The 16284-nt window shown below is 45.8% G+C and overlaps 1 protein-coding gene across 1 annotated transcript; it reads right to left on the bottom strand.

Annotated features, from left to right (window-relative positions):
- Window positions 1-3244: 3244 nt before the first annotated feature.
- On the bottom strand, window positions 3245-15656 carry LOC147736624 (uncharacterized). Its single transcript, XM_086953380.1, has 3 exons — window positions 15566-15656; window positions 5816-6891; window positions 3245-5731 (listed from the first exon to the last, which is right to left on the bottom strand). The coding sequence occupies exons 2-3, from the start codon at window positions 6208-6210 to the stop codon at window positions 4495-4497; spliced, it is 1632 nt and encodes a 543-aa protein (XP_086809506.1). The 5' UTR covers window positions 6211-6891; window positions 15566-15656; the 3' UTR covers window positions 3245-4494.
- Between the last annotated feature and the right edge of the window lie 628 nt (window positions 15657-16284).

Below are 16284 nucleotides of genomic sequence, written 5' to 3'. Positions count from 1 at the left end.
TTCAACTTCCATGACTTTTTTATGCTTGTTGCCCGTTCTGCAGCTTTTTGAGACGTGACCTTTTCTATCACAAGTTTTTCACATGGCCTTCCAGCCTGGGCGGTCTTTAAAGTTGGCCATATGGCCAGAGTTGCCACACCTGAAGCACTTCACCTGAAAATTCTTTGTGTTAAAGGGCTTTGAAGTGGTGGTCAATTTGGGTTCAACGAATATATCCACCAGCACATTGACATCAATGTACTCCTTTTTTCACCTGAACTGTCTTTGCGTATATTATCAACACACGCTCTTGAATGCTAGTGACTTTTAGCTATGGTCAGCACTTCTTGAAACGATGGCTTTTCTTTTTGCCACTGGGCGTCTCTCGTTTTGTCGAGGGCGCATCCCAACATGAGCTGATATCTTAACCGCTCCTCTAAGCTGCACCAAAATTGCATGTGGAAGCCAATTTGCGCAAGGTAGTCATGTACTGTTTGACCGACTCATCCTGCCTTTGCATTCTTCTCCCAAAGTGATATAGTTCAAGGACAGTACTCACTTTGGAGAGGTGGTGCAAGTCCAACTTTTTGAAGCAGATCTCGTATTCATTAAGAATGGCAGAGTCAAATCAAATCAAATCAAAGGTAGCTTTATTCGACTTTACAAAGCAAGTCATATAAGCACATTTAAACATTTCAGTTACACACAAATATAAAATTAATTCATTTCATATAGGCAGATAAAACCAATCTAAAATAGCATAAAAGGCCGTACTGTAATAAATACTAGAGGCTGTAAACTATACGAATTAAACAAGTATTTTAAAAGGCCATCCCAGGCCTAAAGTGCAAACTAGCGCAGTAAATAAGATAGAAAATACATCAGGTACAGTTGGTTACAGATTACAGCTGCCTCAACTTATTGCATCGACGATCTGCATCTAATTACATATTTTAAAAACTTTGCTGCTGTTAAAATAGTCAGGTCATCTTGTAACATATACAGCTTAATCAAAGCAGGTCTACACTGCCTCAGGCCCCATGATTTTAAAAGGGGTAGTAGATATCTTTTTCTCCCCCAGGCAAAATATTTACAAAAGAAAATGAAATGTATATTAGATTGCACTGAGACATCATCACATGGGCAATTAATTAAATTGCGAGACCAATCGTTTGTATTCGGGAAAGTCAACAGTCTGAAAAAGCTGTCTGTTCTCATCCTAGATAGCAACAATCTAGTGTAGCTTGAGTGATCTGGGGATAAATATTGATGTAGACCCCGTCCCTGTAACACGAGATGGTGTTGTATAATACTAGGTTTGCCTCTCTCAGAAAGATCGCGTCTGTCTTCCAGTAAGGCCAGGCAGCCTTCCTTAAGAGACTTTTTCGAAATTGATTCACATGTGATAGGGGAATCATACAGTTCTGGATGACCTAAAGTGGATAAAAAATTTCTAATATAGGACAACCATGTGATAATTTTGGCCCCCTCTAGTTTCATGCAGTCACTAACAATAAGCCTATTAAAAACTGTATCTTCTGTGGTCCATATCTTGTGCCACAACATGATTGGGCTAATTTTAATTAAATCAGATATATGGACCTAATCAGATATATGGACCAATCAGATATATGGACCTGAATGGCAGAGTAAGAGTTCAGGAAGGTGTTCAAAGAATTCTTGTCCCTCAGAGCCCAAACAATGCATTAACAATGAGGCTTTCCTCTCTGCGCTTAAGGAAATGCCACAGATAAGAGCATAATGTGTGAAAACCTTCTTTCACTTCAGCCACGAGAGAGAAGGAACTCCTGGAGATGTCAACAAGAAGGGAGGGGAAGTGACAATAAGTATGATGTACATACTATGTTTTGACTTAGTTACTACTTAAGGGTAAACTTCAGTGATCTGCTTACAGTGCGCAATATCCACAAGCCTTATACACTGTGCGCATCAGCAAAACTGCGTAAAACTTCAGCAATTAAAATTTAGGCCAATGCACACAATCCCAAAAACTGTATTTGCTGTGCGCATCAGCGGAACCATCAGCCCGATTACTGATGGCACATATTTATACAGGGAGGAGTCACTTTAGTCTGGTGCTCAATTACATGTGTAGATGTGAGTCTGGTGGGGCCCGATAACTGAAAGGCACTCATTTGTTTACATACAATTTCATATATGTCTGATTTATTATTCCTATTACAGCGCCTTCTACCTTGAGAAGGCCCATCCTAGACCTGTGTGAGGACAAAACCCATGCCGACAAATGAGCGACCTGAAGTGTAATATTGAGAAAAAGTAACCTGGAGGATTGCTGCAAATTAAAGTAAATGAAAAAAAGGGGGTGACAGCCTGTTCACAACGCACAGCACAACTTGTTTACGTAAAGTGCTAGTACACAGAACAGGTTAAAGTCTTGTGTCTCTTTTTTCATTTTCTTTAATATATCCTGCACCTTGCTCTGTTCTTCTCTTTCTCTCATTTCAATTCATCATAAATTACTCAAATTCACTATTGCTTTACAGGCCTCTGAGTGTTTGTTTGTGTGAGTGGCGCGAGAGGAACAGAGAACTTGACAAAATTAGTCCTTTTATTGCTTAACCACTTAGCTGCTAAGGGAATTCAGCTCATTTAATGAGATTTCCATTGAAATGAATGGGAGGGGCATGACGAGTTACCCTTGTCATTAGCAGCCAAGTGGTTAATACATTGTAAATGTGAAACACTTTGGGGTTTAGAGGCTGGATAAAGAATAACGTCAGGAAACAAACGCAAATTAAAAGCACATTTTATTTATTCGCTGAAAACTGTTTAAAAATGTAATTTTCAAGTTCCACATATCTGTTTAAAAATATTTACACTTTCAGTCATTTCCGAGTTTAGTTACAAACTAATAGTGGGCAAAACACATGATGTATAAAAACTGAAATCAAAAACCTATTTTTACATTATTTTATGTTTCTTGTTTTTAAAACAGGCCGTCAACCTTTCACGTGAAAATTATTATAAGGGCCTGACATCACTTCTTGTGATACCACTACATGTGAAGTCACTGTGATTTGCATATGATAATGGGCTCCTTCACTATTTTCCTTACTTGTGCCCTGTTTATTGGCAGGACATGGGTCTATAAAAATAACCATATAAATTCACAGGTGCTCGACCGTTTCTCTGGTGATGTCACACATTGACATGTATTCCGCTGTTTCTTCTATTTTTAGGTGAGTACAAATAACGTGCCGTTCCCCATCCTTCCATTTCTCTCTTTTTCTCCCCCTTTCTTTGTCACTCTCGCTCTCTTTATCTCTCCCCCTCTCTATCTCCCACACACTCTTGCTAGCTTTAGCTTCATGAATGTCACTGCCACTTCTGGCATTCATACGACAAATCCTTCAGAACACTTCAGGACAAAGGACAATCAAGTGTGGAAGATGAGTTGCTGGGATTGCAACTGATTGTCACGGCACATACATGCTTTTGATGTGAGATTTCGCTATTTCACCACATTCTTCAAACAGAGTCTACTGCTTACAATGGCTAAATTCTGGTAAAATATAGATTTTGGCAAGTCACAAAATGAATAGGGAGAGCCAAGTCGGAGAGGAGCCACGGGTCTCACTTAGTAATAATGCGCGAGGCAAGAGCTGAACCATCAACCGATAACAGTGTGTAAAAGATGCACCAAACGTTACTTAAAAACAAGGTATATGCTCTTTTATATCTGAAAATAGGTTATTTCTTGAACACCTGTGCTTCGCTTTAGTACATTACATATACTGCAGTGGCATTTGTTAATAGTAATACATGCATTTTACCCATGAAGCTTCCATCTCCAGAGCCCTAACAACATGTCCACTCTGGGTGTGTTGGGTTTATAGGTTTTATCACTAATCCGACAAGTTAACTGAAATACCGCTGTTAGTCCCAGAATTGTTCAGTGTTGCTTTTACAGGTAGTGTGGTCAGGTACGATCGAATGTTTTTCTTTGTATCTCTTCTTCACCAAAAAAAAAAATCAACAATGTTTCTTTTCTTTTAATCCACATTGTGCTTGTCTCCCACTGTGTATCCTGGTACATCATGTCACTTTGCTATGTGTACGGAAGTGAACAATCACTGGAAACAAACACTTTTATAATTCTGCAAATACTGTTATCTGTTTTTCTTCTTTACTGCTATTCAGGTCTTCTATCATTGGTATTTTAAAGTCATACATAATTTGAATTTTATCTTTTTCCGTAATTCATTTCTCTCACAATAACTGCACTGTTCTGCTCTTGTCTATGTCCTTAGACGGGTCAATATTATTTTTGATGTTCTTAAATTATTTCCGGAATCTCTGCATCTCTAGGATTATTTCCATGTGAGTTAAATGAAGGAGTGTAGTCACTGAGGGCTGTGTGGGATCGAAAATTGACAAAAGCCCTTCTCACTTTCAGTGCCCTTTTATGTTTTCCCCCTGTGTGTTCGCTGATGACTTTGTAGCTCAGATCGTCGACTAAAGCTCTTCCCACAGTCATTGCACTTGAATGGTTTTCCCCCGTGTGTGTTCGCTGATGACTTTGAATGTGTGATAACCGACTAAAGCTCTTTGCACATTCACTGCACTTGAATTCTCCCCTGTGTGAGTTCGCTGATGTCTTTGGAGGTGTGATAACTGACTAAAGCTCTTCCCACAGTCATTGCACTTGAATGGTTTTTCCCCCGTGTGTGTTCGCTGATGGCTTTGAAGGCTCGATAACCGACTAAAGCTCTTTGCACATTCACTGCACTTGAATGGTTTCTCCCCTGTGTGAATTCGCTGATGGCTTTGGAGGTGTGATAACTGACTAAAGCTCTTTGCACATTCACTGCACTTGAATGGTTTTTCCCCTGTGTGTGTTCGCTGATGGCTTTGAAGGTGTGATAACAGACTAAAGCACTTTGCACATTCACTGCACTTGAATGGTTTTTCCCCTGTGTGTGTTCGCTGATGATACCTTAATGCTGAAGAGTAACTAAAACTACTGTCACATTCACCACAATGATAGAGTTTTTCCCCTGTGTGTGTTCGCTGATGAATTTGTCGGGTTGATAATTGACTAAAGCTCTTCCCACATTCATTGCAGTTGAATGGTTTTTCCCCTGTGTGTGTTCGTTGATGTGTTTGAAGGCTTGATAAATGACTAAAGCACTTTGCACATTCACTGCACTTGAATGGATTTTCTCCTGTGTGAGTTGTTAGCTGATGATTCCTTAATGCCGAAGAGTCTCGAAAACTACTGTTACATTCACTACAATGATAGGGTTTTTCCCCTGTGTGTGTTCGCTGATGACATTTTAGGTATGATAACGTACTAAAGCTCTTCACACATTCACTGCACTTGAATGGCTTTTCCCCTGTGTGTGTTTGATTATGTATTTGAAGGTTTGATAACCTACTAAAGCTCTTCACACATTCACTGCACTTGAATGGCTTTTCCCCTGTGTGTGTTTGATTATGTATTTGAAGGCTTGATAACCTACTAAAGCTCTGCACACATTCACTGCACTTGAATGGTTTTTCCCGTGTGTGTGTTCGCTGGTGTCTTTGTAGTTCTGATAACCTACTAAAGCTCTTGACACATTCACTGCACTTGAATGGCTTTTCCCGTGTGTGTGTTCGCTGGTGTCTTTGTAGTTCTGATAACCTACTAAAGCTCTTGACACATTCACTGCACTTGAATGGCTTTTCCCGTGTGTGTGTTCGCTGGTGTCTTTGTAGTTCTGATAACCTACTAAAGCTCTTGACACATTCACTGCACTTGAATGGCTTTTCCCGTGTGTGTGTTCGCTGGTGTCTTTGTAGTTCTGATAACCTACTAAAGCTCTTGACACATTCACTGCACTTGAATGGCTTTCCCCCTGGGTGTATTCGCTGATGTCTTTGAAGGTTTGATAACTGACTAAAGCACTTCCCACATTCACTGCACTTGAATGGTTTTTCCCCTGTGTGTGTTCGCTGATGTGTTTGAAGGCTCGATAACTGACTAAAGCTCTTGACACATTCACTGCACTTGAATGGTTTTTGTCCTGGGTACGTGTGCTGATGAAGCTTGAGAAGTGATGACAAACTAAAGCTCTTGCTGCATGTGTATGATTCATCTTTCTTGGTTAGTGTCTGTGGGTCGGGTATATATTTGTCTACATCCCATGACTGCATTTCCTGATTGGCCAACATGGCTGATAAAGCACTTGTGTTTTTCTCACACATTTAATATGTGTGCGGTATTTTACACGTTTGATTTCTGTTTTAACAATAAAATACAATAGCCACCAAATATTTACCACACTCCTAATACGTAGAAGGTGTCTTTGTAGGTGATTGTGCCTTTAGATTGGATTATGGCTATGCACGCTTGCGGGTAAAGATGTATCTTCCTTCTGGCCGGTGACAATTAGGACAGTCTATTGTATTGTAGATAGAAGAACTCCTCTTTCCTTTATCCGTCAGTTGTATGGCTCCGTTCTCTGTGCTCTTCTGTGGTTACTGTGGTTTGTCCAGAAAGAGTTTACAATTCTCCTAGAGCACGGAATGATGGCTTGTCATCATTTTATAAAACAGAGCACTGTGGTAATCACATCATACCGATCCGATCAAAGCTGGTGTTGGACACTTGTTTATACAGGAGGCGGTTTGTTATTGTTGTTGCCTTAATTTTCCTAAGGTCATTTCTTCGTCTTGTGGCGTGGAGGTGCACAGCTCAGACTCTTACCATCACTGAACTGCCCTTGATCCTTCATCCGAGATCTGTCAGTTTGTGTGCAGGTTCATCTGTCGCCGACTGCGCTGATGTTTTCCTGAATACTGTAGCTCAATATTTCTGCTATTATTGAAGATTTACAGCATTCGCTTCTTTATTGATGGTCATTTCATACATTCAAGGCTTGTTTTCTGTTGGATGTAAAGATATTTAAAATTACTAAATTGAAACATAATGGAATGAGAATTCACAATGTTTAACTAGGTGTAAAAGACGTTTTGGGGGAAGATTTACCAAATCTCCACACAATGCAGCACAGCCCTCCCCTGCGAGGCTGCGCTGCGTGGCGCGACAGGAAGGGAACAGGAGAGCAACATATTTTCAAAGATATGGCTCTCTCCTTCCCTTTCGTCGGCACAGATTACAGCGGCACTGCATCAAGCACACACCTTAGCACCAGAGCGCTAGGGTGTGCGTGTGAGTCCAGCATCGATTTTGCACAGGAAGGACACCCTTCCTGTACAAAATACTATGTCAGACACGAGGGAAGGCTTTTCCCACTTTGTATGCATGTTGCGCAGTGCAGCCCGCATGCAAAGTCAGAAAAGGAAGGAGAAATTAAATCATTTCTCCTTCCTTGTGTCTAGTTTAAAAGGGTGCAGTTTTCTCACGCTAAACCCAATCTACTGATTTTAGTAAAATGGGTTTAGCATGAGAAATCTTGGGTGGTTGCACGGGAACGCACAAGCACCCCCCTTGGCAGGTCCCAATGTGTGAAGTAATGCGAAGCAGTGCTATGCGCTGCTTCACATTACTTTTACATTATTTCCAGCGCTAAAAAAGTTTAGCGCTGGAAAGTAAATTAGGAAAAAAAAGATTTTGCGCTGTTTTGTGCCACTTTTGTAATGCAAATACGGCGCAAAATATTAGTAAATCTCCCTCTTCTTCTTTACCACCTTTCAAAATTAGCAAGAAATATTTCATCACACAGATATTTAACTAAAGGTTCTGTTGATCAGGTGATATCTTATTAATGTCTGAAAAGGAGGTGATTTACCAGTGGTCACAGAGTAACTGAGCAAAGTAAAGGCGCTCACAGGGCACCCAAGTGCTTGAGGTTTTGTTTAAGATAGACGCATATGGTCAAGATTTCATTTAAACAACAACAGATTTTAGAAAAAGAGTTGGATCAGGCTGGGCTGCAGAATTTCCAGTAACTCTTCATGAAGTATACAACAAAAGCAACTCCATTTACACACTTCTTCTCATTCTTTCCGATTCACTTAAGATCATCTCAAATGCCAACTCCTGTCTTTACTCGCTCTTCATAAGGCACCTTTGACACTTTCAACAGCTCCCTTGGTTTAAGCATTTCTGGTTTCTTCTAACCTGGAAGATTGGAACATTATTGTGAGATGAGGGGGGTTTCCTATCGCCATAACATCTGGCCATCTCCCTGAAACTAGTGCAGCTTACAGAGCCTGGTTCTGGCCCTGGAAGACAACTTTAAAAAGCAAGTCTTTAGTTCTTCCTAAAGTAGATAAAGTTCTGTAAGATGCAGCTCCTTCCAGGGCTTTTGTGTAAAACAGAACGAGGGGTTCACTGTAAGGCCCGTCCTTTACATTATAAGCGCAGATAAGGCAAACAGACGTTGATTCACATAATTTAATATTCAATAATATCAGTCATTTAGTACTTATGGAGAATCCATCACAACCAATAATTTACCTGACATAGCCCCGCAGCAAATGTGTACACATTACTCTTTTTTTACCCTTTTCCACCATTACATGGCATCTGGCATGACGTTGTCCGTTTGGGGCCCAGGATGCCACTTTGTGACTGGATGGGCATTTGGCAGAGACGGGAGGAGGTGTCAGTTATCCACAGGTGATGCGGCATTTCTACCTTTCCATATTTTTCATCTTCTAGTTTATCTAATTTCATGCCTTCGGTCCCTCTACTGCCCTCTGGCTGCTCACTCACTCTTTGGGGTATATCAGAAGTCAAATAACGGCCTGACACTCACAAGGCTGTGGTTCTCACTTCTTCTACAACACTTATTGTGGCCTAGTTTAGAGTTTGTCCAACAGATTATTGCCTCAAAACTAGGGGTGGACGAAGAATTCAGCTCTGCCTGCGGAGCTCGCAAATTTTTGCCCAGAGTGCAGAGTTCAAAAAAACTCCATGAAGTAAAGCAGAACTGAGTTTTTTTTCTCTCGCAGTTCTCCAACGGTAAGGTGGTGAGTGCTTGTGAGAAAATATAATGTTCTAGACCTCCTCCTGGCGACATTTCTCATTGCAGGAGGTCACGGCAGGTCGCGACCACTCGAGTGTAGAAATCTGCCATTCGCGTTGATGAAGCTGCCACTCGATTAGAATGTCAATTTGAGCGGCAGAAAGCAGCAGCGCCCTCTGGCGCAACGCGTAGTGCCGTTCGTGCTGCTTTTACAGTGTGGGACAAACTCCTAGCACTAAAAATCAGTGAGAGCAGTGCAACTTAAACTCTGCCACTAGCGGAAGTCTGCAGAGTGCGTCAGAGTTTCCATGGCACTTCGTGGATTAAAACTCTGCAAACAACGGAAAGGCATTATCAAAACGTGACAGATATCCTGCCTGCCTTATTTTAATTGCCACAGGATGTAATGCATTCTTAATGGGGCAGGCAGGATACCTGTCACATTTGTGATGGAATAAACCATCTGCTGAAATCTAAATCAGGCCTTTGGTTTACATTGTGTCCAGTGTGGCTAGCTGGGCTTGAAGGATCTTGTGGTCTGTGGGTCTCTCTCACTGCTTTGAGGTCATCGCCAGGTAGACCTTCTGTCAGCTGCGCCTCGTTCATATCTTCCTTCCAGGGTGGAATTCTGGCAGCTGTGCCTTGTGCAGATCTTCCTTCGAGTCAGGACTTCTGCCAGCTGCGCCTTGTGCATATCTTCCTTTCTAGGCAGGACTTCTGTCAGCTGTGCCTTGTACATATCTTCCTTTTTAGGCTGGAATTCTGTCAGCTGTGCCTTGTGCATATCTTCCTTACAGGCAGGACTTCTGTCAGCTGCGCCTCGTGCAGATCTTCCTGCCCAGCTGGACTTCTGTCAGCTGTGCCTTGTGCATATCTTCCTTCCAGGGTGGACTTCTGTCTGCTGCGCCTTGTGCAGCTCTTCCTTCCAGGGTGGACCTCTGTCAGCTGCGCCTTGTGCATATCTTCCTTTCTAGCCAGGACTTCTGTCAGCTGCGCCTTGTGCAGCTCTTCCTTCCAGGCTGGACTTCAGTCAGCTGTGCCTCGTGCAGATCTTCCTTCCAGGGTGAACTTCTGTCAGCTGCCCTTCGTGCAGATATTCCTTTCTAGGCTGGACTTCTGCCAGCCACGCCTTGTGCATATCTTCCTTACTAGGCAGGATCTCTGCCAGCTGCGCCTTGTGCATATCTTCCTTTCTAGGCTGGACCTCTGCCAGCTGTGCGTTGTGCAGATCTTCCTCCCAGGCAGGGTCTTCGGTCAGCTGCGCCCTGTGCAGATCTTCCTTACTAGGCAGGACTTCTGTCAGCCACGCCTTGTGCATATCTTCCTTACTAGGCAGGATCTCTGCCAGCTGCGCCTTGTGCATATCTTCCTTTCTAGGCTGGACCTCTGCCAGCTGTGCGTTGTGCAGATCTTCCTCCCAGGCAGGGACTTCGGTCAGCTGCGCCCTGTGCAGATCTTCCTTACTAGGCAGGACCTCTGCCAGCTGCGCCTTGTGCAGATCTTCCTTCCAGGCAGGACTTCTGTCAGCTGAGCCTTGTGCAGATCTTCCTTCCAGGGTGGACTTCTGTCAGCTGCGCCTTGTGCAGGTGTGTGCCTGGTGAAAGCGTGCACTGACGGCTGGTGGTGTGTGCCTGGTGTAAGCGTGCCCTGACTGATGGTGTCTGTGCCTGGTGAAAGTGTGCACTGACGGCCGGTGGTGTGTATGCCTGGTGAAAATGTGCACTGATGGCTGGTGGTGTGTGTGCGCCATTAGAAAGCATGCACTGATGGCTGGTGCGGTGTGTGTGCCTGGCCGGCTGGTGCTGTGTGCCTGGTGGAAGCATGCACTGGTGGCTGGTGGTGTGTGCCTAGTGAAAGCGCGCACTGACGGCTGGTGGTGTGTGTGCCTGCTTAAAGCGTGCACTGACATCTGGTGGTGGGTGCCTGGAGGAATCGTGCACTGAAGGCTGGTGGTGTTTGTGCCCGGTGAAAGCGTGCACTGACGGCTGGTGGTGTTTGTGCCCGGTGAAAGTGTGCACTGACGGCTGGTGGTGTTTGTGCCCGGTGAAAGCGTGCACTGACGGCTGGTGGTGTTTGTGTGTGTGTGTGTGCGCGTGTGCCTGGTGAAAGCGTGCACTGACAGCCGGTGGTGTGTATGCCTGGTGAAAGCGTGCACTGATGGCTGGTGGTGTGTGTGTGCCAGGTGAAAGCGCGCACTAGCGGCTGGTGGTGTGTGTGCCTGCTTAAAGCGTGCACTGACATCTGGTGGTGGGTGCCTGGAGGAATCGTGCACTGAAGGCTGGTGGTGTTTGTGCCCGGTGAAAGCGTGCACTGACGGCCGGTGGTGTGTATGCCTGGTGAAAGCGTGCACTGATGGCTGGTGGTGTGTGTGTGTGTGTGCCTGGTGAAAGTGTGCACTGACGGCCGGTGGTTTGTATGCCTGGTGAAAGCGTGCACCGATGGCTGGCGGTGTGTGTGTGCCCCTAGTGAAAGCGTGCACTGACGACTGATGGTGTCTGTGCCCGGTGAAAGTGTGCATTGATGGCGGGTGGTGTGTATGCCTGGTGAAAGCGTGCACTGGTGGTGTGTGTGTGTGCCTGTTGAAAGCATGCAATGATGGCTGGTGGTGTGTGTGTGCCTGGCCGGCTGGTGGTGTGTGTGCCTGGTGGAAGCGTGCACTGATGGCTGGTAGTGTGTGTTTCTGGTGAAAGCGTGCACTGCCTTTTGGTGGTGTGTGCCTGGTGGAAGCGTGCACTGACGGCCGGGGGTGTGTATGCCTGGTGAATGCGTGCACTGATGGCTGATGGTGTCTGTGCCTGGTGAGAGTGTGCACTGACGGCCAGTGGTGTGTATGCCTGGTATAAGCGTGCACTGATGGCGGGTGGTGTGTGTGTGTGCCTGGTGAAAGCGTGCACTGACGGCCGGTGGTGTGTATGCCTGGTATTAGCGTGCACTGATGGCTGGTGGTGTGTGTGTGCCTGGTGAAAGTGTGCACTGGCGGCTGGTGGTGTGTATGCAAGGTGAAAGCGTGCACTGATGGCTGGTGGTGTGTGTGTGCCTGGTGAAAGTGTACACTGACAGCTGGTGGTGTGTGCCTGGTGGAAGCGTGCACTGACGACTGATGGTGTCTGTGCCCGGTGAAAGTGTGCACTGACGGCCAGTGGTGTGTACGCCTGGTGAAAGCGTGCACTGATGGCTGGTGGTGTGTGTGTGCCTGTTGAAAGCATGCAATGATGGCTTGTGGTGTGTGTGTGGCCGGCTGGTGGTGTGTGTGCCAGGTGGAAGCGTGCACTGATGGCTGGTAGTGTGTGTCTCTGGTGAAAGCGTGCACTGACAGCTGGTGGTGTGTGCCTGGTGAAAGCGTGCACTGACGGCTGGTGGTGCGTGTGCCTGGTGAAAGCGTGCACTGCCTTTTGGTGGTGTGTGCCTGGTGGAGGCGTGTACTGACGGATGGTGGTGTTTGTGCCCAGTGAAAGCGTGCACTGATGGTGTCTGTGCCTGGTGAGTGTGCACTGCCGGCCGGTGGTGTGTATGCCTGGTGAAAGCGTGCATTGATGGCTGGTGGTGTGTGTGTGTGCCTGGTGAAAGCGTGCACTGACGGCCGGTGGTGTGTATGCCTGGTGAAAGCATGCACTGGTGGTGTGTATGCCTGGTGAATGTGTGCACTGATGGCTGATGGTGTCTGTGCCTGGTGAGAGTGTGCACTGACGGCCGGTGGTGTGTATGCCTGGTGAAATCGTGCACTGATGGCTGGTGGTGTGCGTGTGTGCCAGGTGAAAGCGTGCACCGATGGGTGGTGGTGTGTATGCCTGGTGAAAGCGTGCACTGATGGCTGGTGGTGTGTGTGTGTGCCTGGTGAAAGCGTGCACTGACGGCCGGTGGTGTGTATGCCTGGTGAATGCGTGCACTGATGACTGATGGTGTCTGTGCCTGGTGAGAGTGTGCACCAACGCCCGGTGGTGTGTATGCCTGGTGAAATCGTGCACTGATGGCTGTTGGTGTGTGTGTGAGCCAGGTGAAAGCGTGCACTGACGGGCAGTGGTGTGTATGCCTGGTGAAAGCGTGCACTGGTGGCTGGTGGTGTGTGTGCCTGGTGAAAGCGTGCACTGACGGCCGGTGGTGTGTATGCCTGGTGAAAGCGTGCACTGATGGCTGGTGGTGTTTGTATGCCTGGTGAAAGCGTGCACTGCCGTTTGCTGGTGTGTGCCTGGTGGAAGCGTGCACTGACAGCTGGTGGTGTTTGTGCCCGGTGAAAGCGTGCACTCATGGCTGGTGGTGTGTGTGTGCCTGGTGAAAGAGTGCACTGATGGCTGGTGGTGTGTGTGTGTGTGCCTGGTGAAAGGTAGAAGGAAGCGCTATGGACTGTGTGTGAAATCTAAGAAAGAGTTCAGAATGCAAAGGCAGAGGGCAGCTCGGGTTACAAGCTGCCTTTGAAGAAGATCAGGCAGCACTGGGCAACCATGCCAGCATTCCAAGGAGCAGACGGTCGTTCACGTTAGAAGTGTGATGCCCTGAGGACATATGGCACTGTGAGGAGCCTGGGAGACACACGTAGACGCTAAGTGCCTGAGGAGATAAGGAGCGGAAGGAATTCCTTCGAAGTGTGATGCCGAGGCTCGGGAGAAAAGCGTGTGCATGGGCACATGCACTGTGCGTAATCTGTCTCCCAAAGCCTTTGGTTTTAAGAGTTGGTTTCAACACAATAGTTTTGAGTAATATATTACTCGACTTAAAACGGGCAGAGAGACACGGGGGCCACGAGGGGAGCAGAATGAAAAACCAGGCAGAGAGACACGGGGGCAGCAAGGGGAACAGAAGGGAAAACGGGCAGAAAGACACAGGGGCAGCGAGGGAGAGAACAGGCACAGGCGGTGCTGTGCGGAGGGGGAGCGACTTACCTGGAATGGTCAAGGGTCACTCTCCTCACCACGCAGCGGCCAGCCTATATGGGGAGGTGGGAGGGAGGAGCAGCTGAGAGGCGTTAGGTGGGGGCAGCAAATGGGCAGTCAGGGGGGGGCGGGGCCGCAGGGGACGCAGTGGCGAGGGGCGACGAAGGAAACAGAAGGCAAAAGGGCACAACAATTGAGGGGGAAACGAGTGGCAGAGGCAGAAGGGTCCCAAGAAAGGGCAGAAAAGGTCACAAAAGATGTGGGGAAACGAGTGGAACAGAGGCAGAAAGGTCCCAGGAAAGTGGAGAAAAGGCCACAAAAAACGGGGGAAACGAGCGGAAAAGAGGCACCAGACCCGGCGGCATGGGTAGGTCGAGCAGTTGGACGCACAGGAGACTTTAACCATATTTTGGATGTCTGAACCCGATATACAGTCCACCAGGGTACTGTTGTAGCGTGTATACTTGACAAATTATATTAAACAACAAAAGAGCGACAAAAAATCCCCCCCAAAAAAAACCTTATAACCCACAACCAAGGTTGGGAAAACAAGGAATAGGAGGGGAAATAATAAAACAGCAGTGTGAGGAACTGTGGGTTGGAAAATGAACCCTCATACACCTGACAAGTAGGTGTTTAATATCATTGGGTTCCTTTTCCTAAAAGGCCTAAAGTGTAGTGCCCAATAATCGTGAAGTGATTAAAAGAAGACACATTTTAATAGAGGGATAGCCATCCTTCATTAAAAAATTATTTTTATTTTTTATGAAAAAAGGCGGACACCTTCTGGATAAACCAAGTGTCCTTAAACGTTCAAAAAATGGTCAACATGTTTCAGCTATCATGAGTACCATTCACTCAGCATTCATCAGGACCTAACCTCACCCCACACCAGAGAATGCACCCTAAGGCATACCCATACGGGGGTGGTGGACAAAACTAGGAGAGATATTCTCTCTCTCTTAAACTCACGGATCTCCCGTGTAGACTCTCCTTAGATCAGCTAAGGATCTTGTATGTGCAACACAAAATGTTATTAAAGTACAGACACCATATGTACAAACCATTTATACATTAAATGCACATACTTATTGAAATATCATCGATAGGGAACACCTAAATAAGGTTAAAATAAGTGTATCATACCATTGTGCAATTAAACTCCAAGTTCTCCACACTGTATTTCCCACTAAAAAAAATTATACAACTTCAAACCACCATTTAAGAGAGTTGCTAAAAAACCCTGCATTATCGGGTTGTGCAAGTACGAACAGCTCAGCCTGCAAATCCCACGTGGTTGAGATATAAACTGTTAGGATACATTAACCTAGAGAAATGACCAAAAGATGCAGGCATTTCAAATCTCAACCCGTGCTAAAATCAGGGGAGACCAAAATGATAACATTTGTTCTCTTAATTGTACACCCAGCCTTCGATTGCATGCATGGTGGCAAAAACAAGGGAGTGCACAACAGTAAAGAGTCACCCAGGAAGAGCAGAACACGGTAAAAAGCCATTCAATTGCCCCTGAAAGTGTCAACAGACACTCACGTTCATTCAAGGGCTGGTGGCAGGGGTCCTCTTCACGCCCAGCGTTACTGGAAAAAACGGAGCGAGTTGCCAATGTAACTCATGTGGTAACAAGTGAATAACTGTGCGCAAACACGATGAATCAGTAACTAAAGCAGCGGGACACGGAAAAGACCGAACACACCGGGAAACGTTATAAAAGAAGAAGAAGCTGAGCCTTCAACTCACTTCCGCCGAAGCGGCTCCCCGCGTATGACCTCAACGTTCACTTCCGCCGCCCGAATGACACTGGCGGAGTGACGTCCGCCGCGCGAATGACACGGGGCGGAGTGACGTCAGGTTACGTCAAGCGTTATAACGTGTACCACGTGACTCCGGCGAGGCCCCATCTGTTAAAGGGCCCACCGACCACTTTTAATCAACCACGCCTAGGATGATAGAAAAGGTTAAATCATTGCGTATATAAAACGTGCACATATGAATAAAATAACAAACAATAAATAAAACTGCCAAAACAATTATTTATATCCATCAGCATGTTTTGATTAGCAGATCTACTATGAAGCGTGTAAATCCACATATGGCAGGAAAGGCCCCCGTCAAGATAACTTTCAATTACACGCAATACATACTTCTGGGGGTAACTTAGTGTCATTTGCTTTTATTGTTGATTAAAACAACAAACTCTCATAGAGTGAACCAGCATTACTAGCAAAGTGAACCAGCATCATTGACAAAGTTTCTTCAGTAGAGGAATGAAGGGAATCACAAATTAAAATCAGCACTAAGGCATGTCATTGTTCAAACACCATTACTCTCACCCTGTCGAAGTGCGACAGTTTTATCCAGATGTAAGCGGCAATACAAACGGAAAGAATCCCTAACCCTCAAGGTAAAAAGGACACCTTGGCAATACCCGCATATTTTGGTGTTAATTAATCAAATGG

This window comes from Lissotriton vulgaris, chromosome 1_2 (genome assembly GCF_964263255.1).
Source record: "Lissotriton vulgaris chromosome 1_2, aLisVul1.2, whole genome shotgun sequence".
In the NCBI taxonomy this organism is placed as follows: domain Eukaryota; kingdom Metazoa; phylum Chordata; class Amphibia; order Caudata; family Salamandridae; genus Lissotriton; species Lissotriton vulgaris.
This window is presented reverse-complemented; position numbering and strand designations above follow the sequence as displayed.

Excerpts from the sequence above, each read along its gene's own strand:
- LOC147736624 (XM_086953380.1), bottom strand. The coding sequence starts at position 6,210 with ATGTGTGAGAAAAACACAAGTGCTTTATCAGCCATGTTGGCCAATCAG. Across the intron at positions 5,732-5,815 it reads TGTGTCAAGAGCTTTAGTAG|GTTATCAGAACTACAAAGAC; the intron begins GTTATCAGAACT and ends GAGCTTTAGTAG.